This window comes from Strigops habroptila, chromosome 1, assembly GCF_004027225.2.
Source record: "Strigops habroptila isolate Jane chromosome 1, bStrHab1.2.pri, whole genome shotgun sequence".
Lineage (NCBI taxonomy): Eukaryota > Metazoa > Chordata > Aves > Psittaciformes > Psittacidae > Strigops > Strigops habroptila.
The window spans coordinates 49,878,624-49,904,212 of record NC_044277.2 but is presented as its reverse complement, the minus strand read 5'-3'; the positions used below and the strand labels follow the sequence as shown (position 1 = coordinate 49,904,212).

The window sequence follows — 25,589 nt, the reverse complement described above, 5'->3', positions numbered from 1 at the left end:
GCTACATGTAATCAATTATAGATTCAAACCTGGTCACTGGTGAGAATGTTTGTCTTATCCATTGCGAAGGCAAACTGGATATTGTAAGTGCCAACTCGCTCTGGAACCACTTTATCCCTAAATAAATCAAAACCAAAGAACAAGCAAAAGTGAGTCAATATTAAAGTGACAAGTATATGAGTATGCAAGCAATCTAAATTATGAGTAGTCCTCCAAAACTAGTTAGAAAGTCCCGTTAAGTACTCCTCTATAATCATGGAATGGTTAGGGTTGGAAAGGACCTTAATATCATAGAATCATAGAATGGTTTGGGTTGGAAAGGAACTTAAGATCATAGAATCACAGAATGGTTAGGGTTAGAAAACACTTTAAGATCATCTAGCTCCCCCTCCATCTAGACACCCCTGCCGCAGGCAGGGACATCTCCCACTAGACCATGTCGCCCAAGGTCTTCCAAGGAAAGACCACTAAACTGACAGGGCCAAGTTCATGGTTCAGGATTAACACCTAGCTACAGAAGATATTAAATCAGGGTTAAGTCCACTTTGTCTAACCTGCAATTCTACAGCAGTTGAATGTAACATGGAAAAGGAATGTTACTAGACAAGTGACAAGTAGATTATGTAGTCTCTCCATTGCGAGCGTTTCTCATCATGTATTCTAATATATTAGACTCTGCTCTACTCTGAGATTAAACAAATGTCAAATGTATTTAGGGAAGAACTCAATCCTCATGTTCAATGCATCCTGCTAGTATCTCTTACCATTTCGTAGCACTGTATCATACTAATTCTGTAACCATTTATTATCAAAACCTAAACCTCTTGTTTCTATTTCAAACTATGAGTTTTGTACAGTAAGTTGCATCAAAAATTATAAAATGAACGCTGCTATACCTGAAGTAGAAGAAGCCATCTTCCTTGTCATCCTTCACTTTACTACAGCTAAATACTGTAACCTGAAAAGATGAAAAAAAATTTAATGCCATATACTGAAAGTCAAAGTACCTTAAGTCTTAATGATTTGCAGTACTGATAGCATACAGTAATTAAATCAGATCACCTATAATTTCGGTGGTAGTTTCATATTCTTAATTCTCGGACTCTTCTTTGCAAGATTCATGGTGTCAACTTTTAATAGTCTCCCTGTTATTAATTAGCTTCTGCAGAGTGGTAACATTTTTGTCCTTACTATAGCCTTGACATTTGACCAGTCTGAAAACTTGCATCTGGACAGACATTGATAAACAAATATGACCTATATGTAATACTTGTCATTTAAAATCTAGAACAATATATTGATCTAAATTGATTAAATGAAGGGAAGTTTCTACTATTAGTTTGTCCTACGCTGGCATTTTGATACCCGTTTTGAAAACGCATTTGATCACTTACATCAATTGGCATCCTAGTTCCGATGCTCTGTGCCTCCCACATTTTCATAGAAATTCGTGCTGGATTAATATTTTTAATAATGTTGTCATCTTCAGAAAGAACACTAACCATAAAATCTGTGGAATGAAACCCAACATTTTCAAGATTATTTTTAATCAGAATTAAAAAGATCAAACTCCATGAATTTCTGTTTTTTCCCCTCATACCTAAAGGAAAAACACACAAAACTCGCATTCCAAACACAACCCAAGCAACAAAAAATTTAAAACTAGATATGGAAAACCTTCTCTCCCTAGCCCTGTAATTAGACCAGGTAACTATCCTTAGAGAAGAAACCACTTTATCCAATGAGTGCTTTAAAAAACCCTCAAATTTCAAGTCTACTTTTCCTGGATTATCATTCTTACCAAAATAGCATATATGTGTATGGCTTCTTCTTGCTTTCAGGAAAGAACAATCATTAGCTAGTTAAGTAGCTGACTCTTTCCTTCAGACAGGAAATCCATATCTCCCTCTTCCTTCACTAGTGCTTTAGCTATTGAACTACTGGCTAGCAAGCTGCAGTAGTTGTAACAACACGACTATTTTCCCCATCTATTAGCCACATTGTAATAAAAAGAGGGACTCAGGCCATGAGTCTGAACCTAAGTTTGGCTACTTTTTACAGACTAGTATCACATATTTAAATCTATTAGAAGTAGGATACAGGGGCACATTTCACTCCTCCATTTGCTGTTGACTGGTTCTGCTGTCAAAAAACTTGCCGTTTTATACAGCAATCTCAAAAATTTAGCTTTTCCTATATACTCCATAGAAAGTTTAGTGGTCTGAAGGAAATGGAATCCAAACTAGAATAAAGCTCCTCTTCTAGCTGAATATGTGAACTAAGCACTTTGTCACAATAGTTACAGGTGGATTTCATGCATGTAATTGAAGCCGCACTGCTCATGCAGAACTGAATTTTGCACTTTAAGGAAGGACTGTGCTTTGCTGTGTATGGAAAAATTCAGGCATGACTTCCTCCAAGATTACAGTGCCTGTCCTCAGGTGTACCTGAGTTCACCAGTAAATCCAATAATTAGGATGTTAATTAAATATGAGGATGTTTATAATTTTATATAAAAATTCAATGTCATATGTATTATGTTATCTCCTGAAGAAGCTGTTTAATTCTACTCCTCTCAAAACACAGTACACACTGTATTTTAAAAAGGCCTATTTCACTGGGAGGTTGGAACTAGATGATCTCTACAGGTCCCTTCCAACCCAAACCACTCCGTGATTCTACGACTCTCTAGTATGCTTCCTTTAGGCAAAACTAAAATACCTTGTGAATTTAGTCAAGTTGATAACATCGTATGGAGTAGTTTAAAGAACAAAACCCTCTTCCCATAAAAATGTTGGCTCATCAAGTTAAGACAGCACCATTTTTATCTTTGAATATGAACTTCTGTTGGTCAAGAAACAAGCCCCCACACCACAGACCTTCTATTTGTGGCAGATATTCTGATTCTCAACTCCAAGTAGTACACGGAAATTCTTTTTGTTCTAAATTTTGAATAGATGTTGTAGTTATTTCATACAGGTTTGGATACAACAAAAAGTTTTGGATAAAGGAGATTTTCTGATTTTGTCATCTTTGAGACACGTTTATCATCTGGGACTCCAGAAATATTTACAAAGGAGTACAGAGAATAGGTGAGAAAAATTCAGGTGCTTGCACTGCAATCATACTGTGAAACAGCAACACGACTGAAAACACTCCTTAGATACACAATTTTTTTTGTTTTAAGTCCACCTAAAAACAAGGGAAAGACTGAAGTATAGGAAGGAGGTGGCCTGTAACAGCTTACTAAAAGAGCCTTTGGAACCAAAGTCCACTTATCAAAAGAAGTGTGGCCAGCAGGTCGAGGGAGGTGATTTTTACTCCTACTCCACTCTCTTGAGACCCCCCACCTGCAATATTGTGCCCAGCTCAGGGGCCCCCAACACAAGACAGACATGGACCTGTTGAAGGGCTATGAGAATGATCACAGGGCTGGAGTACCTCACCTGTGAAGACAGGCTGAGAGGGTTAGGGTTGTTCAGCCTAGAGAAGAGAAGGCTCTGGGGAGACCTTAGAGCAGCTTCCAGTACTTAAAGGGGGCCTATAAGAAAGCTGGAGAGGGACTTTTTACAAGGGCCTGTAGTGATAGGACAATGAGGAATGGCAACCTGGACTAGTGGAAGGTGTCCCTGCCCATGGCAGGGGATTGGAACTGGATGATCTTTAATGTCTCTTCCAACCCCAATCATTCGATGATTCTGGGAACTTGCCAAAAGCTAAGAAACCAAGTACTCTGCATCAGCAGGATCACTCACATTCACACAGTTGCCAACTCCTTCGAAGACATTTGCAAGGCACCAGTTTCCTGAACAAAAGTCATGTAGTTCCCAACCTGCTCAGATTTCCACATTTATCTATGTACTGACTTAATTATATTCTTTATATTCTTTCCAGTAACTGCCCAGTACTGAAAAAGCAGACACTGATCAAAAGTTTCCCTAAGCCCTCCTGAAACTTTGTGGAAACTGCATCAGATTTGCCACCTTAATTTATTTCTTACAAATAAAGGCCGAATTAAATAGTACTAGCATTTCAGTTAGTAACTTCGCAATTCCATGTGTAAATTAATTTAGAATTCTTAAGCAAATACCATCCAGTATAGGAAATTTGTTAGTATTTATGTCATCAAATAGGTCTAGAAGTCCTTTTAGTTGTTTTAAATGTCACTGAATTGTTACTGAAGTCTTTTTTTTTTTTGCCTACCTTTAGGAAGTATTATCTTTTAAGTGACAGAATCTACTTGCTTTATACTTCACTTATTTAGACAGAACTTCAGTTTTCTGAAGAACGTCATTGTATCATGGTTTCAGAGTGCAAACTGCATTATTGCAAATTAAACAGTAAAATTTCCTGGAAGAAAATTGTGTGCTTCATTGTATACATTTTCTGGAAGAAAAATGTATACTTCATTTGCAAATTCAAGAACCATAACGTAAAGACTATTTATTTCCTGAATTAACACAATTAGTTAGTATAGGTCTCTTATTCATGCCAAAGTTTCCTTATAGGAAAAAAGCAGAGATTTCAAATTCTCTTCTCCTTTTCACAAAAGATGTTTCCTCATGGTCATAACTTGTTGCTCTTCATCTGTTTTCTTTATTGTGAATACTACAGGGATAGAAAACATGACATGGATTTTTTTCTTTTATGACTCAGCAGCCTTAGTTAGGAAGTGAAGATCATCCTTTTGTGAGAACATAAAGCAAGAGAGAATATTTTGTACTGTTCCCAGCTTACGTCTGATCGCTTTTTGGTTCCTCTTGGCTCACAGTTCGCCTGTAAGTTCATAGCTACCTCTCCTGTTACTATTCCACAGAAAATGAGGTGATAGAAAACGTGAATGAACTAGCTCAGACCATAACTTCGGAAGATCAAAAAATCAGAACCAGCAATTTGGTATTTCACTAAGGACAGAGAATAAATTCTGTAGCTTTACTATTTATAGACAAATAAAGCCAGTAACTTGGAACAAATAAATAAGAGGTAATTTGACATGCTTTCCAAATATGATGTACATATCTTTTTCTCCAAGTGTTACAGAGGCATCTCAGATACAGCTGTTACAAAGAACTGAGACAAAACAGACAGAAAAAAAAAAAGTAAGAAAATACATGAGGAGAATCATCAAAATAGGTTTTCAAAGGTTTATGAAGCTCTTGCGTGATTGCTTTCCACCAAAGTATCCTTATACTTACCAGGGAAGGTACCTCCTGCTTGAAAAGAAGCATTTTTGTCATACTTAACGTTCAAGCAGACAGGCTTCTCGGGATCAGGCAGCACATTTAACGTGATTATAGGACAATCTAATGTGGTCTTGTTGTACGTGGCTTTAAGCTGTAAAGTGTGCTCTCCCCTGAAATATACAGAAATCATAAAAACTGTTATAAAATATCTCTTCTGAAAAGAAAATTTTCAACAGACTTCAAGTCTGAATCATGTACATGAAAGCAATGGTAAATAAATATCTAAAAGTTATCAGTAGTAAAGGAAAGAAAAAAATGGAAGTGTTAATGCAAAGTTAGACAAGTAAAATCATAAGATTAAGATATTAGCTTTGTAAATTTGATTTTGCTTTAATATTTCATTAACTTGATCTAGCAACTACAGCTTTAAGTTGCAGAAGACAGTACAGTGGAAAGCAAGCATAGCTAATTAAAATGCTGCCTGAGGAGCATTCTGCTTTGACAGTTTCCAAACAGTGAATCTGCACTTACAACTCACATCTGGCAAAGTGCATTGCAAGCATTCAGTGACTTCATCACTATAGAACAACTCATTTTCTTTACTGTATTAAAAACTTGAAATTTAAGGTTTTAAACAGAACTGTGAACATAGTGTTTAACTGCACAGGAGCTGTACTCCCCAGTTTTGATTATGCTTTTGATTAAAAGCAATGAATCTGCCAACCATCAAAGGAGGGAACTTTTACCACTCTGTCCCAAACTGAATTATTACTTCAATACTCTCATTAAAAATAAACATGGGTTATTAGGGCTACATCAGCAGGTAGTTACTAGGTCTCTATAAGGTCTACCCGCTTGAGCAAGCCCAGAGGAGGCCACAAAGATACTCCGAGGGCTGGAGCACCTCTCCTATGAAGACAGGCTGAGACAGTTGGGCTTGTTCAGCTGGGAGAAGAGAAGGCTCCAAGGAGACCTTAGAGCAGCTTCCAGTGCCTGAAGGGGCTGACAAGAAAACTGGAGAGGGGCTTTTGACAAGGGCATGGAGTGACAGAACAAGGGAGAATGGCTTTAAACTGACATAGGGTAGATTTAGATTAAATATTAGGAAAAAATTCTTCACTCTGAGGGTCATGATACACTGGCACAGGTTGCCTGGAGAAGCTCTGGCTGCCCCATCCCTGGCAGTGTTCAAGGCCAGGTTGGATGGGGCTTTGAGCAACATGGTCTAGGGGAAGGTGTCCCTGCCCATGGCAGGGGGTTGGAACTAGATGATCTTAAGGTCCCTTCCAATCCAAACCATTCTGTGATTCTATGCTATAAATAGTACGATGTTACCACTGAGCACACCTGTTTCTCCAGTAATACACTGATTGCTAATATTCACCATCCTCCTATGAAGATGCAGGCATTATAAATGCACTAAGCACCCTCAATAGCATTTCAAATAAATTTTCTTCCAAATAGAAATAGCATTATGGGTCAAATCCTGCAGATATGAATGCAAAAATATTCACTCCCATGAAATGCTTCAGAAGTTTAAGAACAAGCACTTATTGCTAGCTTCTAAGCTACCTAAAGCCAACCTAGTCTTGCAAGAAAAGCTCGGGGATACAGGGAGTGGATGGCAAAACCATGATCATGAAGAGGATACAGAAATAATGAATTCATAAAGTCAGATGGGACATGAAAGGGAAGCCAGGGTAACTGAAATGAAGCAGGAGCCACAGGACAGACATTTGCAGGAAATGAGACTTCATTAGTTCTATTGCAAATAAGAAAAAATAAATATATATATTTAAAACTCTTTCAGAGACTTTACCTAATCCTTTAAAACAATGGTTAGCACCCAGAGAAGTGGGGTTTCAACACTCCTAAAATGTGTTCCTACTTTGAAAACATAGCGTCTGGATCTGGTCACTCAAAGGCTGTACATTTCACATATTTTAAGCAGTTTATGACACCATCCACACTAGATACAGGCTGACAATTATAAGCTGTATTGCACCATGACCAGAAAAAACAGGATTTGGAAAATTAGAACAGCAGCTTCTCACAAGACCAAAAGAAGCAGCTACTGAACTTTATTTAGTTAAACACTTAATTTCTTACATCTCACTATCTGGCTTTCCACCAGCATATAAACAATAAAGGTTTGACCTTAGCTCTAAACTAATTCTGGTAGGTACTTTGTGAAATGCGCACCTTAAAAACATCTAGCAAGCGACATTTCAGCATTCAATTTTTTTTCCATGTAGTTTTCACCACTTACCTAGGTGCATGAATACAAATAACTCCCAGGTTAGCCCTACCGGTTTCATCTGTTTTATGTTGCTGGTTTGAAGAAACAATCTGTCAAAAAAAAAAATTTTTATTCTTTCAATGACACAGAAGTAGTATCAAGTCTTAGAACAAAATGTATACCTCATTTCCCTGCATATTGCTTTCATTTGAGCAACAGCTTCTTTGTATCATTGCACTCCGAATTAGGGAAAGATACACTGTTATGAATACGATATTAAGAGGTTTCAGAATTCTCCCTGTCCATTTTTGAACTAGGATATTTTTATTCATTAATATGCAACTTTAAAGTTTGGAAGACAGCAAAGGAAGCCATGGACACATTCTGAGTTCTTCTGTAACGAATTCCTCTTTAATGAGGGGCATCAACTTTTTCATTGATGATATAACTCAACAATGTGGTGCAAATGTCTGTCATTTTCTGAACAGTGTTTGGCATTAAATTGCTTTCCCTTTGCTATTTCAGCACAGATTTCAGGAGACTTAAGTGTCTAGTGTCCACTTAGGCAAAACCAGTGTTTTTTGAACATCTGAAGTGGGAAATCTTCCAAATTATTTTCTTTTCCAAATCTCATGTCAGTAAGTTACAAGAATGAAACTATTTTAGGAAAAAAAAATAAAAATTTGAAAGTTGATTCATAATGGATCAGCTATGGGAGCATGAATTTACCATGTCACTAGAAAACAGCAATGGCAAAAAATATGTGCTTAATGGTTCAAATGGAAGGCAGCATTTTAAAGAAACACTAAGAAGGTTGCCAGAAATTTCACACGCTCTTTTGAAGAGTATATTCAACTCAACAAAATAAGTCTATAATTGAAATTACTGTACATTACAGAATGGAAAGTTTAAATTTTTACAGGAACCTGTGCTTTATGCATTTCCACTATTGAGCTGTTTTACTGAACATAAAAGTTCAGAGGGTTTCTCCTCAGCCATGTTCATCTAGTTTTGGACCTGTAAGCCAGAGAACGGAGTATATGAAATGCATGCTGCAACCACAGAAGGCTTAGGAGACCTAGAGAAGGGGATGTAAAGCATAGACAGAGAGATTGTCTGAGAATTTCAGATCCCAGAAGATTTTCATTTCCTTGGGAAGACTGTGCATACAACCTATTTGAATTGACAAGCAAGACAGTTCTCTAAAGAGGCTCTCCAAGACCATCATGAATTTTGATCTGATGTCTGTTCAGCAAATACACAGTTGGTTGCTCTAATGTATGAAAGTAACTCTTAGAAATGATACCGGCATTAAGTTCTAAGACATACTGCTGGTCTTCCCTGGAGGAAGGCATAATAGCTGAAAAGACACAGCATGCCACCACAACATGTCTTTGATCAGGCAGAACAACCACTCAGTATTACTATTAAGGTTGGATGTTTGCTCAAGAACAACCTAACTAAAAGCCCCAAGAAGCTGCAGTTGCCATCATAAAGGCAGTAGTTGGGGCAAACAAACAAACAAACAAAAAAAAGGGCAATAAAAATAAGTAATAGTAGCATAGTTAAAATTGGGGAAATTGATTGGGAGATTGTGGCAGTTCTTGAAGGGTGAGCAAAAGAAAGTTCTTAGCTGCTGTGTGTTGCAAGGGAACCGAGAGACACAAATGCATAGCAAGCAGGAACAAAAAGGGAACAAGACCAGCCCTACCTGAAAAAATGTCATGTCCAGAGGTGGATGAATATATCCTTGATAATGTACCACTCAATATAACAATCTCTGCATGAACACATTTAACAGTTTGACTATTTTTTCAAGAACAAGAATTCTAATGAATGAAGTATTTTGTCGAATTCCTTTCTTTGTACAGACCAACGTGCAGACCATCTGACACTCACATCTCACTCATGGAAAGGACACTTAAATTTGGGTTAGATTTGCACCCTCACTGTTTTAATTTGCTTCACACTGCCAAGGCTTTTCATGGGACAATCAAGTAGGGATCAAACCTGATGACTAGCTTTACACACAGACCACAAGTCATACATTCAGGAACCACAATCAAAGAACCACCAGTTAAAAAAGATTTGGTGGCCAGTTTGGGCCACATCATCATGATAGTTATTCAGTATATTACCTTGGATAAAGTGGGACATAGGATGGGGTTGTGTGCATGCAGAATTTTGAAAAAGGTTCAGTAGAATGTATACTAGTTACACTTGGACGACATACTTTAGAAATTTAGTTATATTTGTGATTGTTATAATGAAAGGGAGCTGAACTATCTGTCCTGGGAACTGTTTACATTACTCGTTGACACCACTATTATATGGGATTAATTATTCTTTTGTGCCTTTACAATATTTTAATCACTTTTCAAAAAAATTTCTTGAAAACGAAGAAGATAATGTAGACATGAAAACAAAAATGTGTTAAACAAAGCTCAGATAATAAGGTCTATGCTTACCTTTATGTTGTTGCCCTTTATAAGGCTGATTTTGACATTAGGTTCAGGAGTTGGATTTCCCCACTGATCACACAGCTGAACAATAAGGGGCTTCTGCAATTCTCTACCATTAATCACTGCAACAGGCTGAAGGAGATACAAATACATTCTACTGTTCGAGGTATATCAGACATTCATGGCAGGTCAGGAACCCCCAGAGCAACAGAGATCACCTTTTCCATACTATTTGTCTTCTATAACAGCCAGACCATGACAGAACTGTAAAACTCCAGGAATATATTTCTAGAGTTTTCCCATTCACATTCTCTTATTATTATTAAATGCACTAGTTGAATTGAACTGCATGTGTTACTCATGTTGATGTGACTAAAAGGAAGAACATGCTTCTAAAGAGACTTAGCAGTTTCCTTGCTATAGAAAGAGCAAATGACCCAAACCTTTTATCTTCTGACATACCTTCACAGCTTTCTAGAGAGCAAAAGTAGTTACGATACTCCCTGAACCTTTTGTTTCACTCTTCTTCTTCAATAACTTCCTTTCTCCATTTTCCCAACACGCCAATCTTTATTCCTATTCTCTACTCAGAGATACAGTTTTCTTTTACCTGCTTCCACTCTCCTGTTTTGCATTCTGCTGCAACTCCAGCACTATCATTCGAATACCCAAAGTAAACATTGAAAAATAAAACAAAACCCGAGCAAATAAATGGATGGTAACAAAACGCTCCATATCAAGAAGTACTGTACTTCCTTCCCAACTTTCTGACTTTAAATACTTAAGTAAATTTGGGAGTGACTTCCTACATCCTAAACATCAAAAAACCCCAATAACAGATAAAGGAGAGATGGGCTGCCAACTATTACTACCATTAAGGACAGTATCTTTGGCAAACAACAGTGGGAGATGGGTGCTAGGATCCAGCCCACAATAAAATCACTGCACCAAAGAAAACTACATAATCTGTATAAGAGCAAGTGGGACAGAATAAACAGTAAAAGATATTAAGGAATACAGTGTTGTAAACACACGAGAGTTAGATTACTGCAAAATAAGTTTACTTTTCAAAATTAATGTTGTTAGCTATTATATGAATAGAATATGATATAATGTAGTCATTGTATGAAAAATGTTTCAAACCTACAGTCCACTTAAAACACATCTATATAATTAGATTGTAAAATTCTTAATTTTGCATTATGTAGTCCTGTATAGAAGAAAAAATTGTCTCTAGAGCTATCATATTCTGACAATTTTTAGAAGTATCAATACTAAGAAATCACGGTTTTCAGCTTTGCATCTTGTGCTCCAAAAAGCTCTGGAAATAAAAGACCTGCTGAGTAGCGACCTTGTTATTTTTTCCAAACCAAAATTGTTCAACTTACCTTTTCTAACTCTGGCCATCCCACAAACTGCAACTTAGCAGGGGATCCTGCAGTTAAGTTTAGTCTGAGAAAGTCGGAAAATTCACGCCAAGCGAAGCACAATTCTTTGCTTCCAAGTAAACAAGGTTTAAAACGAATACCTTGTACTTTCATTGTTAGAGTACTTTCCTATTGAGAAATAAGAAGATTTTATCAAGAACAATTAAAGGGAAGTATAATTTGTTCATTTTTTTCAATATGGTATTTTAATATTTATGCTTGCTAGTTTTATTGTGGGACGGTAGACTAAAAATTAAACTACAAGTTCTATTGCTTTTGTTAGATATAAATGTGTAAGAAATGATCAAACTCAAGCACTTCTCAGGAACCTGTTTTTCAATGTACAAGAGTTATGCACAACTTAGTTATATCCAACATATTTTAAAAAGTATAGAATGCATTTTAAACTAAACTGTGACAGATGGTATCATTAGTCTGTTCTAGAAGGTTCTTCAAAAGATCATAAAATCAACTGTACCACCATAAACACAGAAGACTAAAAACAAGTTAGAAGAAAAGATGTAGAACACTGCACTAGAAACTCAAATGCGAAGTGAATTGCCCCCCATACTCTATAGTGGTAGCAGTGATAAGGTTTTCAATAGATGATGCTGTATTCCATAGAAGAGGATTATATGATTTTAATGCTTTAATTCTCTATCTTCTCACAGCCTACCAACTAGTGTTTGACTACCTTTCCACAGTTTTGGTTTAATTATGTGTGACAGAATTAAGACAATTACCACACAAAGACCACACGGAAATAAACTATATGACATCTTATAAATACCTGCCAAGTTATTTTCAAATTTGATTTATCAAGTCCAGGTGCAGAAACGCCTAGGGAATTCATACACGCAGACGTCGCTGACTGAACCTGATTTCCATACTGATCTGTAAGCATTACCTCTGATAAAAAAGATGATTATTAAAATGATTATTAAGATCATTAAGAGCAGCTGTTTTAATGAAACATCATACATGTGGAATATAATGTACACAACATACAATTCAGAGAAAATTTACATGAGTATCACCGAATCACAGAGTGGCTGAGCTTGAAGGGACCTCTGGAGGTCATCTGCGCAACTTCCCTGCTCAAGCAGGTTCACCTAAAGCTGGTTGCCCCGGATAATGTCCAGACAACTTTTGAGTATCTCCGAGGATGGAGGCTCTGCAATCTCTGAGTGCAACAATGCTCAGTCACCCCTCCAGTGAAAAAGTGTTTTACTTATGTTTGGAGGAAACCTCCTGTGTTTCAGGTTGTACTCGCTGCCTCTTTTCCTGTCACAGAACACCACTGGGAAGAGGCTCCATTGTCTTTACGTCATACTTCTCTTCAGGTATTTATACATGTTGGCAAGATTTCCCCCATCTTATGGGTATCAAAAGGACATATATAATACAGTCATATCACATATTTGTGCTTCCCACTTTTTTTACTAAAGACTATTTTTTGCTATAAAAAGAAACAAAAAAAATCTTAAAATGAAAAGCTGTTCCAACCTGTTAGTTTGTCCATTATGAGCTTCTCTTTGCTCACACACAAGCTTTTAATAAGAATTTTAAATTTCTTACTATGCTATGTAGAACTGCATAGAGAAACTGAAGAATAAGAAGACTGATCCCTGACATACTTTCCTCTCAAGTTAAAGTTAACCTTGCAATGTTTCACTTTGAATTTTGTGCCTTTGAAATAGTCTGAATGCTGTTATGGCCTGTAGGATTTCATAATACATGAACTAAACAAAAATTTATGAACTCCAGAATGATAAAAATTATAAAACGGCAATTAGAGAAGTCTGATCATCCTTCCATGAATGAGAATGTAAACCTGTTTTTGATATAAAAATAGTTGAAGATAATTCACTCTTGATGACATCTATATACATAATAGGCTAATAAACTGCAAAGAAATGGATCTTAAAAGAAACGGAGGAATATGCAAATACTCACCAATTTCACCTTGTAGTTCCTCACCCATCTGCAGAGTGTTTGGTCCTTTTAATTTACATTTAACGTGTTTGGGTTCATCAGGAAGTGGTCTAAGTCATCACATGAAAATTGACTTAGAATCATTCTATGAACGTAATCACTTAAATCATAATATACAATTGTCTAAATAGTAAAATACATCTATTATTGTAAAATAAATTAAAATATCAACATTAATCCTGATGTGCAAAAGGTATCAGTCTCCCTTGCTACAAAAATATTTGCTGACTTCTTAAGGACCTGGTTACAAGCAACACAGCTTAAGATTTTTAGTGATACAGTTTTACCTTATAAGCAAAACAAAACCAGAGCACATTACAAAAATCATGGAGAAGATGAACAACCACCAAAGAAAGAAAAATCAGATTTGCATTTTCTCTTTTACTACGATTACGCAGAAGTCATCAGCCTAAACTATGTCTCTTAAAAAATAGCTTCTGGGGTGCTTTTAAACAATCTCAGCCTTTCCCTCCCTTTAGTTGATGAAGGTCAACATATGTTATGCACTGGCTTCCCAAACACATAAGACTTATCTGACATCTGAAAGTTATTTAAGAGTTATAGAATCATAGAATGGTTTGGGTTGGAAAGGACCTTAAGATCATCTAGTTCCAACACCCCTGCCATGGGCTGCGAGAACTCACTGAAGCCGGCTCATATTCAGTTTCTCATCAACCAACACTCTGAAGTCCTTCTCTGCAGGGCTGCTCTGAATCTCTTCTTTGCCCAACCTGTAGCTGTGCCTGGGATTGCCTTGACCCAGGTGTAGGACCTTGCACGTGGCTTGGTTGAACTTCACGAGGTTGGCCAAGCCAACATAATGTTTTTTACTCCTTTTTTGTGTTCTAAAAATTCCTTTCAAATCTTTAAAACGCCCATTAGAATAACCTTCAGTTAATTTTTATGACAACTACAATAGAATAACCCCTAACCAGAAGTTCCCTGATCTAAGACTACTCTTTAATGACAAGCAAAATGTATTAAAAATATTCAATGAATCAATCCAGTGTTCTACTTCCTTTCACAAGGAGAGGTATCAATTCAGTCTGCTTTTCTGTTCTTCTTAAAACAGAAAATACTACTTAGCTGAAAATTTTCTGTCTCTGACAGTGTTGCATCATGGACAGCTTTTTACAAGCATTATGCTCTTAATGCTTGACATGTAATTTTTTTTTTTTTAATTACAGCTCTGTGTAATGTCTAATTGCTGCAAATTTACCCTGGCATCAGTTTGCTGTGAACTAGTTACTTAATTTTCACCTATTAAGAACACATAAAAGACACTAAAGTAATTGAGAATCAGATTCATCTTAACTTTTTAGATACAGTAAGTAAAGCTAACTGCCCAGACTCACTGAGAATGATAAACAGGCAATTTTAAAGTTCAATTTACATCCTGTCACTTTTGACTGAGACACCAGATGCAGGCACCCAGCATTTGGCTACATAAATACTATCTTTAGCTTCAAAGTACTAACTTTTGTAAGGGTTAGACATTTCATAGACATTTCTTTTTGGTAACCAGTGACCTGACTCTTCAGTAAAACTAGTTAATATTTACTGCAAGTTTTCAAAGATAGCAGTAATCTTATTCAGCGTATGTATACTTACAAAAGTGATTAAAGGGTTGGGTACAAACAGGTCATGATGGAGTCTTTTACATAGGTAATATTCTCATCTGTAAACAATTTGCATAAAACCACCCACCCAAGCAAACCTACATCCCCTGTTAATTTGCCAACTGCATAATTTCAGCTTCTGTGAAAAGATTGTTTTAACCCCAAAGTACAGACCTATAATCCTTTGCCAACAACGTAAATCATAAAAAAGTATTTCAAATGAACAAACCTGACTGTGAACGCACTCTCCAAAGACACGTGATCATCAAGATAAGTAATTAGACAGTAACGTACATCTTTTACTGATGTTGGTACTTTTACATCAGGTAATAATCCCTGAATCAACTGTTCTTTGTTAATTTTAGGTGTCCAGTTAACCTAAAATTAAAATTTCATAAATTAATCAAAAGCTTAATTATTAATGACTAGCTACATAATACATCTGTGGTCATTCTAACTATGCTGAAGTAACATACTGGCAATAGAAGCTTTCAATGGAAAACCTGTGCATTTTCCAACAGTAACCAATGCTATCTTCCCAAATACAGAAAATTACTCTTAAAAAAACCCAAAACCCCCAAACAAAACAAAACATACTTCAGTTTCTCTCACTTATCTTGAGTTAGGAAAGATCTGATTCTGAAAAACCTCACCAAAAAAACTGTCACATATTTGGTGAAGCTCTACCTTTGTATTAGGCTCCGTGTACGTACACAGACAGAAGGATGAGATAGGTAAGCAAATCTTCATGAAGGAACTTGCCTATTCAAGGTTCCTATATGTTGGGAAAACCTCAGATCTGAAGAATCATAGCCATATTGGAATTATTTTATTGTATTTAGGAGAAACCCTGGGAATCACTGCTATATAACCTGAAATAACATGCATTTCATAATACTACCCTGAAGCGTTATTTAACATTTCATTAAATGTCTTTATCTCATTAAGGACACAATTTTAATAAAATACTTCTTAAAAATTTATTAAGCAGACACTGAAGTTCCCATGTTTAATAATACAGTCCTAAGGAATATTACTTCGCAATCTGAAGTCTATGGATTTTAGAGAATTGGCCTGTACCTCTCCCCCATATTATGCTGCTGTTTATTCAAAAGTACTTGCCTTAATTTTTTCTGCTATAGCTGAGGTCACATGTATCTCCCTTTCTCCTTCATCATACATCTGAAATATAAGGTTGCGCATGACATCGCCAGCAACCCAATTAATTTCATCCTGATGTTTAATTTGAATAGCTTTTTGTCCATCCATACTTAAGACCTGTAGTCTTGCAACATGACTGCTAGGAAGAAGTTTAATAGTCTTGTCCACTGGTGGCACATCTTTACAATTCTATACATGGAGGGAAAAAAAAGATACATGATTAATTTATTAAATATATATGCATAGATATCACTCCATAATAGCCTATGGCACTACTCTGGATTACCAAGTGTGATAACGTGTCCAAACGTAAAATCAGCTTGACTTGGAAAAAAGTAAATCAAAAAGATATGCCAGAACACTTACAACTTATATCAGACACTAGAATTCATGCTATTTAGAAATTATTTTCTATTCCAAAAGTTCTATGTTATACAATTTGCAAAATACTTAAGAATAATCGTAAGTACCCTTTCATAACAGGTCATCTTGCCATACTGGTATTTGCTTATACATTTTTCAGGGTAAACCACCACACGTCTTATTTGCTCCAGCAGCATGGCTCTCCTGGCTACCTGGGAACTGGGATGTTCAACAGCATTTAAAAATATCAAACCTCAAAAGCTTTAAGACTGAAATGCTACAAAAAGCTATTATATTTTAAACCTCTGAGAAATCATCCTGCTTCACTAAAGTTTTGGAGAACATGTTACCATACTTATTCTGCCTCTTAATGCTTATGCAATAAAGGCAATTTGTCAGAAAGATCCAGGGAGTCAAAACAGGAAGAAAAAAAATCCAGAAATAATGCATATTTCTGAAACACTTCACTGATTTCAGAAATAAAGAAGTGAAGAAAATATGAAGAAAACATATAGCTATTTAATCCATTTAGTATTTACACACTATATAGATTCATGTTCATCAACAAGAAAACTTGGAGATTCCTCCTGATATGTTAAAAATTAAAACCAAAGATATCAATGTTGAGATATCTGATCAATTGTCATGTCCAGCAGTTTAATTACCAAAGCTACCACAGCTACAACTTGCATGCAAATAAATGCAAAAGAACACCCCACCCTTTGCCATTTTATGATTTTGCCAGAGAGGAAAAAGGTCAGCCACCTGATTGTCAGGCTTATGGTAACTAAAACAGTAACTTTTTGAGGTAGATTCATAGAAGACTTCAGTACACTAGCAAGACAGCACAATAAACTGTTTTCAATCTTTCACTCATCCAAAACATCCCAATCAATACTTACAAGTATTTCAATCCTTGCTTTCAGGACCTGGTCTTTCTTGATATTCTGTACATGTATAACTGGACCAGTTAGAATGTTTGTTCCTGCATTACTGCAGTCCACAGAATACACAGGAAGGTTTGAAGCACCTAGAAACTATTTAAAATGTAAAATTAAACTTCAGGTTTCTTTTACAGAATAGGATTAAAAGCCACAATAACACCTGCATTCCCTTCTGAACTTAGTGAAGTGCTTATGATAAGTCTTATCTAATATTATTTTTAGGCACTAGACTTGCATTTTCATCTTGAAAAAAAAAAATCAAAAGTAAGCAGTATGAAGTTTTGCGCTTTTTTCCCTTTAACAAATTTTATGGCATGTATACGACCTAAAATACCTTAAAATTTTAGCTATATATCCTCACGTGTTTTTTTCTTCCATTTCTAAGGCCAGATTCCTCTGATTCTGAAACTTACTGAATGACTCACAAAAGATGAGGCAAGAGAGTCACAACTATGGCAGCCAAGCTACAGAGACTTCAAAAACGTTATTAAAGATAATATGTTCTATCTAGATGCCAAAACAAGCTCTTTTCCCAGCCCTTTAAAAAGCACATATCAAAATCCTTATGACAGAATGAAATGCAGTTTACCTTACAATGAACCATCAACTTTGGCTGTGCTGTTATATTTCCTGATTCATCCAGTACTTCAACCTGAAAGGGGAAAGCTGTACCATTTTCAATCTTTAGAATTTCTGAATCTGGTTTTACTTTCAATTGATGAGGAGGGCCTGTAAAAATGTACAATTGAAGAACAGTGGTTGTATTTTGAATAACTTGTGAGACACTGGATTTCAGTTTGTGCTATCTCACAAAGTTTTTAAAGCTAGCTACCAAGGTATTTGTGGTAACAAACCATTATATTAGTTAGGCAAACATGATGAACGTCAAACATATACAAGGTGTAAACACATGATGCATTACATATAGCTATTTAATCCATTTAGTATTTACACACTATATAGATTCATGTTCATCAACAAGAAACTTGGAGATTTCTCCTGATACGTTAAAAATTAAAACCACAGATATCAATGTTGAGATATCTGATCAATCGTCATGTCCAGCAGTTTAATTACCAAAGCTACCATGGCTACAACTTGTATGCAAATAAAAGCAAAAGAAAGTTTTGTTGACATTACTTGGATATTAAAGTGGAACTATCCAAGTAAGTCTACACCCTGGAACATATAATTATTTTATAAGCTTTAAAAAAAGAAGGATGTAATAGATTACTATTAAAAGACAAGTTCTAAAGGAATGAAGAAGGCCATTTTTCAGAAACATCCTTTATGCATTATTCATTAAAACTTCCATTTCAAACTCACTGGCTGAAGAACAAGACAGACCAAAACAACTTTTATTCTCTCTTTCCTCAAAAAACAGCTTTAAAAGCCAAGGATAAGTCTAATGAGAAGAAAGAGGTAGTGAAGCATCTCCACACTGCCAAAAGCTAAAGATTCTAATAAAAGATGAAGTTGCCTTTAGTCCAAAGTAAATAACCAAGCAATACAAAATACAATCTGTCTCAAGTCAGATTGTTCCACTGCATTTTCTACATGAAGGCTCAACTCCTCGAAAGATAAATAATAATGGAATAAATTAAACACTGTTGGTCTAACAAAGCTTGAAGTACACAATTTCTCTGCAAAATGAGATGGTAAAGCCTAAAGTCTGCTAATCTCGGAGGCCAAAAATCAGCCTTCAAACTATACCTTATTTCCCAAATCCAGAAAAACCCAGGTAACAAGGGATAACAGGTATCATGTAAGGGAATCCTCAGCATGAAGACATACGCAAAATACAAAATTCTAGTACAGGCTGTGGACTTACAGACTCTCATTATGATAAAGCAAACATGTAACACTAAAAATTTCAGACACAATCCCAACTGCCAAAGCATCCCCGCTTTGCTGTGGTAAGAAACTGCATGAGCACTTATGCATTCACAACACGCTTTCCACAGGGAGAACAGGTCGATGCAGATCAGTACAGTTTAAAGAGCTTAATGCAGTAGAAAATCAAGAAGATAAATTAATTCATTCAGCGGTGCTATGCTAGAAAAGTATTCAAAAAATCAGTCTCAAGTAAACAGAAAAACTCCAGCGGCTAGAATAATAGACAAAATTGGGCTGTGAGCTTGATGTTATTCCTGCCAACAACGACATGCCCTTTACTTTATTTAGTTTCAGTTATCACTTGGACAAGCTAGAATATCCTTTTTTATGTCTCACTAAATATTTTACCTTCTTGGGAAAAGCAGCATTTCATAAAGTGTCAGAATAAAATTCAACAGAAATTCACTAAATTTTTTAAGAATGCTTACCAGGCTGCAATCTTATTTTAAATATTTGTGTGTCTTCTTTCAAGCCAGGAAGAGTAACTTTCAGGTTAAAGTTCTAGCGGAAAGAATATTTTAAATATTAACTTTAAACAAAACCAGATCATAAATTAGCTCACATAGTCATGTCAACTCATATATATGTAAATTTCAGAAGTCTATCCAAATTTTCTTGCACTGCTACATAAATCAAGTTATTCTTCTGGTACTAAAAATCTGTCTTTTTCATGTTATTATTCCCAGAGACGTTCAATCTAGGATTCGCATGTTAAACTATATGGTTCTGAAACCATTAAAAGCAGCTATCATAACTTGTGGTTTCCTGCTTAGAGGCTGTTTCAGTGGGGAAAAAAATAGATCAGTTAAAAAAATAAGTTTTAAAAAGAAAGGGTCTTCAAGTTCTGTGTTCATTATTCCTTAGCTAATTGCCTGAAGCAAGGCACCACAATTACTATCCATCCCATTTTTGAATACAGCCGTAAGAAAAACAACTGCAGAACTGCATTACTAAAACCGATTATCACATTAAAATCAGAGAATGAAGCAGTCTAATCAATAATCGTAAAAGCTCCAACTTTAAAACAACTAGTTGAACTGCAGATATGTGAATTTCATATTTTATATATTTGAGAATATTTGGCTGCAATTCATGAACTGTCATTTTTACACGTTCAGAAATACTGCTTCTGGGAAGGTTTAGTTTCCTGGCTTATGCCCTTCCCATGCCTGACAGGGTATATGCAACACGAATGCCTTGTAGATTGGATGAAAACAAACAGGCAGTTCTTTTGGTTTGCTGGGTAAGAGAAGCAGAAAGTGCAATGAGGCCTGGGCTGGTGCATCACAACTGCAGCCACATCAAATACATGAGCTTGCCAGCTGACAGCTGGCCACACAGGTGCCAGAAACTCTCCAGCTCTGACCAGCCAGCCAACTAACTACACCTGTCTGTCTGCAAGCCAACCAGCACATATCAGCTGGAGCCCCATTAAACCAAATGGTGAATTACCAGAAAAGGGGAAGACAAAATATATTAAAGTTAGATGTTGAGGGACTGGGGACGGAGGGGAATTTTGGGGACGGGGACAAGGGGTGAAGTGAAAAATAAGGTAGGGAATAAAAACAGAGGAAACCAGTATAACTGATAGCTGACGTTTAATGTTAGTAAGTTTAATTTTTCAGGAGTTCATTCAATCAAACTTTGCATTTATGCACTCGACAGTCCTCCTATGCACCCCTTTTTTTTTTTTTAGTTTCAACCCCTTTTCTGCAATACTAATTTTTTTACTTAATGCTGTCTTCTGTGATTTAGCATGCTGGGTACACTCTACCACATACCCAAGTGCTGCTCAGCTGCTCCAGCTCCAGTCCCATCAGCTAAGAGCATGCAGCTGTGTGAAAGACAAATTGCTCCAGGCAGAGCTGTAAGAGATCATTTGAAAATACCCCAACAAATACCAGTAGCCATTAGTGTAGGCCAAACTTAGCTAACACGATATGACAATCCATTTTACACAAAAATTATTTGCTCTGTGGGTGTGGGTTTTTTGTTTATTTGGTTGGTTTGTTTTCTCCTTCAGTATGTTACTTCAAGTTTAAATTCATTAGCCTACCTTGCCCTGGCAACTATTTATACAGCCTTTAGCAGTGACACCCTTAATGACGCACTTCGTGCCTGTAGTTATTCCTTCATACTGCAATGTCAATCCACTAAAAAAATACATAGAAAACAAAACAGAATCAATTTACAAATAAACAGTGTTTTAATATACAGGATACTTTCAGATACTCTTATGGAAATAAAAGAAAAAACGCCAGTTAATTTATATGAAAAGTATCCACTATATCACTCAAGACAATCCCCAAAGAATTACTGTATCAATGTCACATGAAGAAAGGACAAACCCTCTTCCCCAAGAACCCCCAAAAGATGACTGAATTACCTAGCTTCAAGAATTGGTTTAATGCTAGTTGTCAACTGTGTTGGATGACCAAATTCATCCTGCAGTTCCAGAGGAATATTAAAAGGTACTCCAATTCGGAAAGGAAGTTCCAAAAGTCCCACTGAAAATTTCTCTGGTTTGCCCTCTAAGAGAAAAGAATAATACATTTTTAGAAGGAATTATGTGTATTTGCTGGCTTTCTCTTATCAATGGCAATTAAGTCAAGTGGTTTTCAGTCTCAAAGTAAACAGGCTGTTCAGAATATTGTTGTAACCAAAATGATGGTTTATTGACTGATCTTCTATTTTAAATTACACTAACATAAAAACAATAGTTACAACATAATAGCAGTAGACTATGGCATAAGAAACATAACAGGACAGCTAAAACTTCCAAAATGCTTAGAATATCCATACAGCACCTGAAAGCAGACAAATTCCTGTGGACAGCTTTTCTTAAATATTTAATTGCTTTAATTCTGTTCAAATAAAATCATTCATGAAAAAAATACTTTTGTTCTACAACTATCCCAAATACGAGAGATAAAGATGAGTAATGATGAGCGTTTGAAAAAAGAAATGTAAGTACATCCTTCTTGTGAAATCCGGCCCTGTTAGACTGCCTCCAATTAGGCACTAAAAAATAAGACCAGAGTGGTACAAATGAGGGCTTGTAAATCAGCGTAATGTTTTGTGGAATCAAACTATCTTGACCAACTGGCCTTTGAAAAAAAAAGCAATGCAGTGCTGAGCAAAATGGCAGATACACATCCTATCAAATTATTTTGGACACAAACCAACAACTACTTCCAATACCTATCAGTATCATTATCAGAGAGTTTCTTTTGCACAAGAGATGTGAAAACCATGGAGGGAGGGGAAATGTTACCTTGTATTGGCCAAAATTATTTCTTGGTTACAATAACAAAAATACCTCAACCTTGCAGTATTTACAATTTTGTTTACAAGTGAATGACAAAACTGTGAAATGAATTGACAAAATAACAGTGAAAGAACTTCTGCACTGTCAAAGTGAGTAACTACCAAAAGTGTGTTAAAAGTTCCAAACTGTTAGTCCATTAGATTTTTAGTGAGTCTATTCCTTTCAGAGGAGATTTGTTCATTTCAATTGTTATGGCCAAGGGAGCCTTTAATTGAAGGCTGCCATGCTGGGGAAAGTCACAGTTCTATTGAGAAAGAATTTTTAAAACACAGAATGCAACTTTGCAACTTTTAAGATTCTCTTTTTGCTTGATAAAGAGATAAAGAAGGAGCAGACAAGGTTCATTTATGTATTCATTCAGAGAAAGAGCTTCCCCCCATCCCCCTGGAACTTCACAGAAGTATCTTGATATGTCAATGCCAGGTTTTCAGACATATGTCTAAATAATTACTCTTTTCAAGTAACGCCAAGCATTTTTTTGTATTATCATACAAGAATACCTCTCTCTATTCTGCCAATAATACTTTTGCAGAAGCTTTTAGAAGAATATGCTACACAGAACTCTTTTCTGCCTAAAGGGTTTGCATTCAAAGCCTTTAGTTTTGTGGAAAAAAATGAAAGGCTACTGAAAGTGTCTATTTTTTCTTGATCTTCTTGGAAACGGATGTTAGTTCTACCTCCTGAACCTGTGGCAAAAATATCCATTTAATATTATATGCAAATGAAGTGGTATTTTTTGTCTTCCTGTCCCCCCTGTAGATAAAGCTCATGGAACAGTTGAGGTTGGAAGGGTTGTCTGCAGGTCATCTTAACCAACACCCCTGGCTGAAGTTGAGTTAGCTGCCCAGGACCATGTCCAGACAGCTTTTGAATATTCCTAAGAATGGAGACCCCACAATGTCTTGGGCAACCTGCACCTAGTCACCCTCTAGGGTGAGGTGCTCAGTCAGCTTCACAAAGTGTTTCCTCGTGTTCAGAGGGAACCTCCTCTGTTTCAGTGTGTTCCCATGACTCTGATCCTGTCACGGGACACCACTGAAGACAGTCTGTCTCTGCCCTCTTTACACTCTCCCTTCATGGCTCTATAGACATTGATAAGGTAACCATGTGTCTTCCCCAGGTGGAGCAGCCCCAGCTCTCCCTTTGATGATGTGAGCCTTTCTTGATGCGAGTTCCAACCCCTGCCATGGGCAGGGACACCTTCCACTAGACCAGGTTGCTCAAAGCCTCATCCAACCTGGCCTTGAACATTGCTAGGGATGCGGCAGCCACAGCTTCTCTGGGCAACCTGTTCCAGTCCCTTCATCATCTTCATGGCCCTTTACTGGACTCTCTGCAGTATGTCCATGTCTCTGTGTTGTAATGTGCCCAGAACTGGACACAGTACTGCAATTGTGGCCTCACCAGTGCTGAATAGAGAAGAAGGGTCACCTCCTTCAACCTGCTGGCAGAACTCCTCCTAATGGAGCTCATCATGGCTCATAGACTTATGTATGACCAGTTTGCTTAGGTATTCCCTGACCTGATCCTCTTTCACCAAGGAGGATATTCCTTGCTCCAGACCTCCCACAGGTCTCTGTAGCCTGGGATTCCTGCAGGTCCATCTTGCTAGTAAATACCGAGGCAAAGATGTTCAGTATCTCAGCCTTTTCCATGTCCTGTGTCCCCTGCCTCACTCAACAGTGGGTCCATGTTTACCCGAGTCATTCTTTTGCCACCCTACGCCGATCTTTAAGGAGGCCAAAGTCTTCTCTCACAAAGTTCAGGGTTGTAAGCTTCCTTTTTGCCCTCCTCCCCCCTTTCATGATTCTTAACGCTACTATCTCATGGTCACAACAGCAAAGGCTGCCTTCAACTTTCACACCCCCAGAAAGCCCCTCCTTGTTTATAAACAGAGGTCCGGCAGAGCACCCCTCCTTACTGGTTCCTTTATCACTTGAGTCAGGAAGTTGTCATTGATGCACTCCAGGAACATCCTGAATTGCTTACACCCTGCTGTGTTGTCTCTCCGGCAGATACCGGGGTGGCTGAAGCCCACCACAAAGGCCAGGCTCTACAAACATGATGTTGCTTCCAGCTGTCTGTAGGTCTCATGCACTTGTTCCTCTTGGTCAGGTGGAATATAGCAAATACCAACGATGGTGTCATCCATACTGGTTTGCTCTTTAATCCTCACTCATAAGAACTCAATTGACCCATCATCCATTGCCCGGCAGAGCTCCACACATTCCAGCTGTTCACTTACATAAGAGGCACCTTCATTTCTATGTCATTACTGTAAGGATGCTGGGGAGGGACTCTCCCTTAGGGACTGTAGTGGTAGGATAAGGGGGAATGGCTTCAAACTTAAACAGGGGAAGTTTAGATTAGATATAAGGAAGAAGTTCTTTACAGTGAGGGTGGTGAGGCACTGGAATGGGTTGCCCAGGGAGGCTGTGGATGCTCCATCCCTGGCAGTGTTCAAGGCCAGGCTGGACAGAGCCTTGGGCCACATGGTTTAGTGCGAGGTGTCCCTGCCCGTGGCAGGAGGGTTGGAACTAGACGATCTTAAGGTGCTTTCCAATCCTAACTATTCTATGATTCTATGATTTCTTTGTCTTCCTGGTCTGTCTTTCCTAAAGAGCTTGTATCCATTGCAACATTCCAGTTATGTGAGCTATTCCACCATGTCTCAATGACTCCAGCAATGTTGTAGTCCTGCTGTCTCTAATTCACCATGTTTATTCCCCATGCTACATGCATTAGTGTACATGCAGTTCAGAAATCCTCATAAAAGGGTGAGTTTTCATGATAAGACAGAGCAGGGGATGTATAATCTGTAGTTAGCATGTATTTTTGCAGATTAATTTTGTAAGTAAATAACTACAGATTTTCTTTAAGTTGAATTATGATATATGGAATCAAAAGTCTGGGTTTTTTTTAATTCTATGAAATCTCATTTACAGCTAACATAATACTCTTTTATAATTTAA

At 37.0% G+C, this 25,589-nt stretch overlaps 1 protein-coding gene across 3 annotated transcripts in view; it reads right to left on the bottom strand.

Annotated features, from left to right (window-relative positions):
- Positions 1 to 25,589, bottom strand: part of SMCHD1 (structural maintenance of chromosomes flexible hinge domain containing 1) — a 72,589-nt gene that overhangs the window by 16,455 nt on the left and 30,545 nt on the right. For all 3 annotated transcript variants that reach the window (XR_003990797.1, XM_030481276.1, XM_030481284.1), the window contains exons 20-35: positions 21,676 to 21,820; positions 21,346 to 21,442; positions 19,718 to 19,790; positions 17,983 to 18,122; positions 17,352 to 17,486; positions 16,048 to 16,275; positions 15,155 to 15,303; positions 13,268 to 13,356; positions 12,102 to 12,220; positions 11,273 to 11,440; positions 9,891 to 10,016; positions 7,453 to 7,532; positions 5,196 to 5,353; positions 1,395 to 1,510; positions 897 to 958; positions 30 to 117 (exon numbers count right to left, since the gene is read on the bottom strand). Coding sequence is in view for 2 of the 3 variants with exons in the window: in XM_030481276.1 (XP_030337136.1) it covers positions 30 to 117; positions 897 to 958; positions 1,395 to 1,510; positions 5,196 to 5,353; positions 7,453 to 7,532; positions 9,891 to 10,016; positions 11,273 to 11,440; positions 12,102 to 12,220; positions 13,268 to 13,356; positions 15,155 to 15,303; positions 16,048 to 16,275; positions 17,352 to 17,486; positions 17,983 to 18,122; positions 19,718 to 19,790; positions 21,346 to 21,442; positions 21,676 to 21,820 (1,973 nt within the window). In the remaining variant the exon portion in view is untranslated. The remainder of the gene's footprint in view (positions 1 to 29; positions 118 to 896; positions 959 to 1,394; positions 1,511 to 5,195; positions 5,354 to 7,452; positions 7,533 to 9,890; positions 10,017 to 11,272; positions 11,441 to 12,101; positions 12,221 to 13,267; positions 13,357 to 15,154; positions 15,304 to 16,047; positions 16,276 to 17,351; positions 17,487 to 17,982; positions 18,123 to 19,717; positions 19,791 to 21,345; positions 21,443 to 21,675; positions 21,821 to 25,589) is intronic.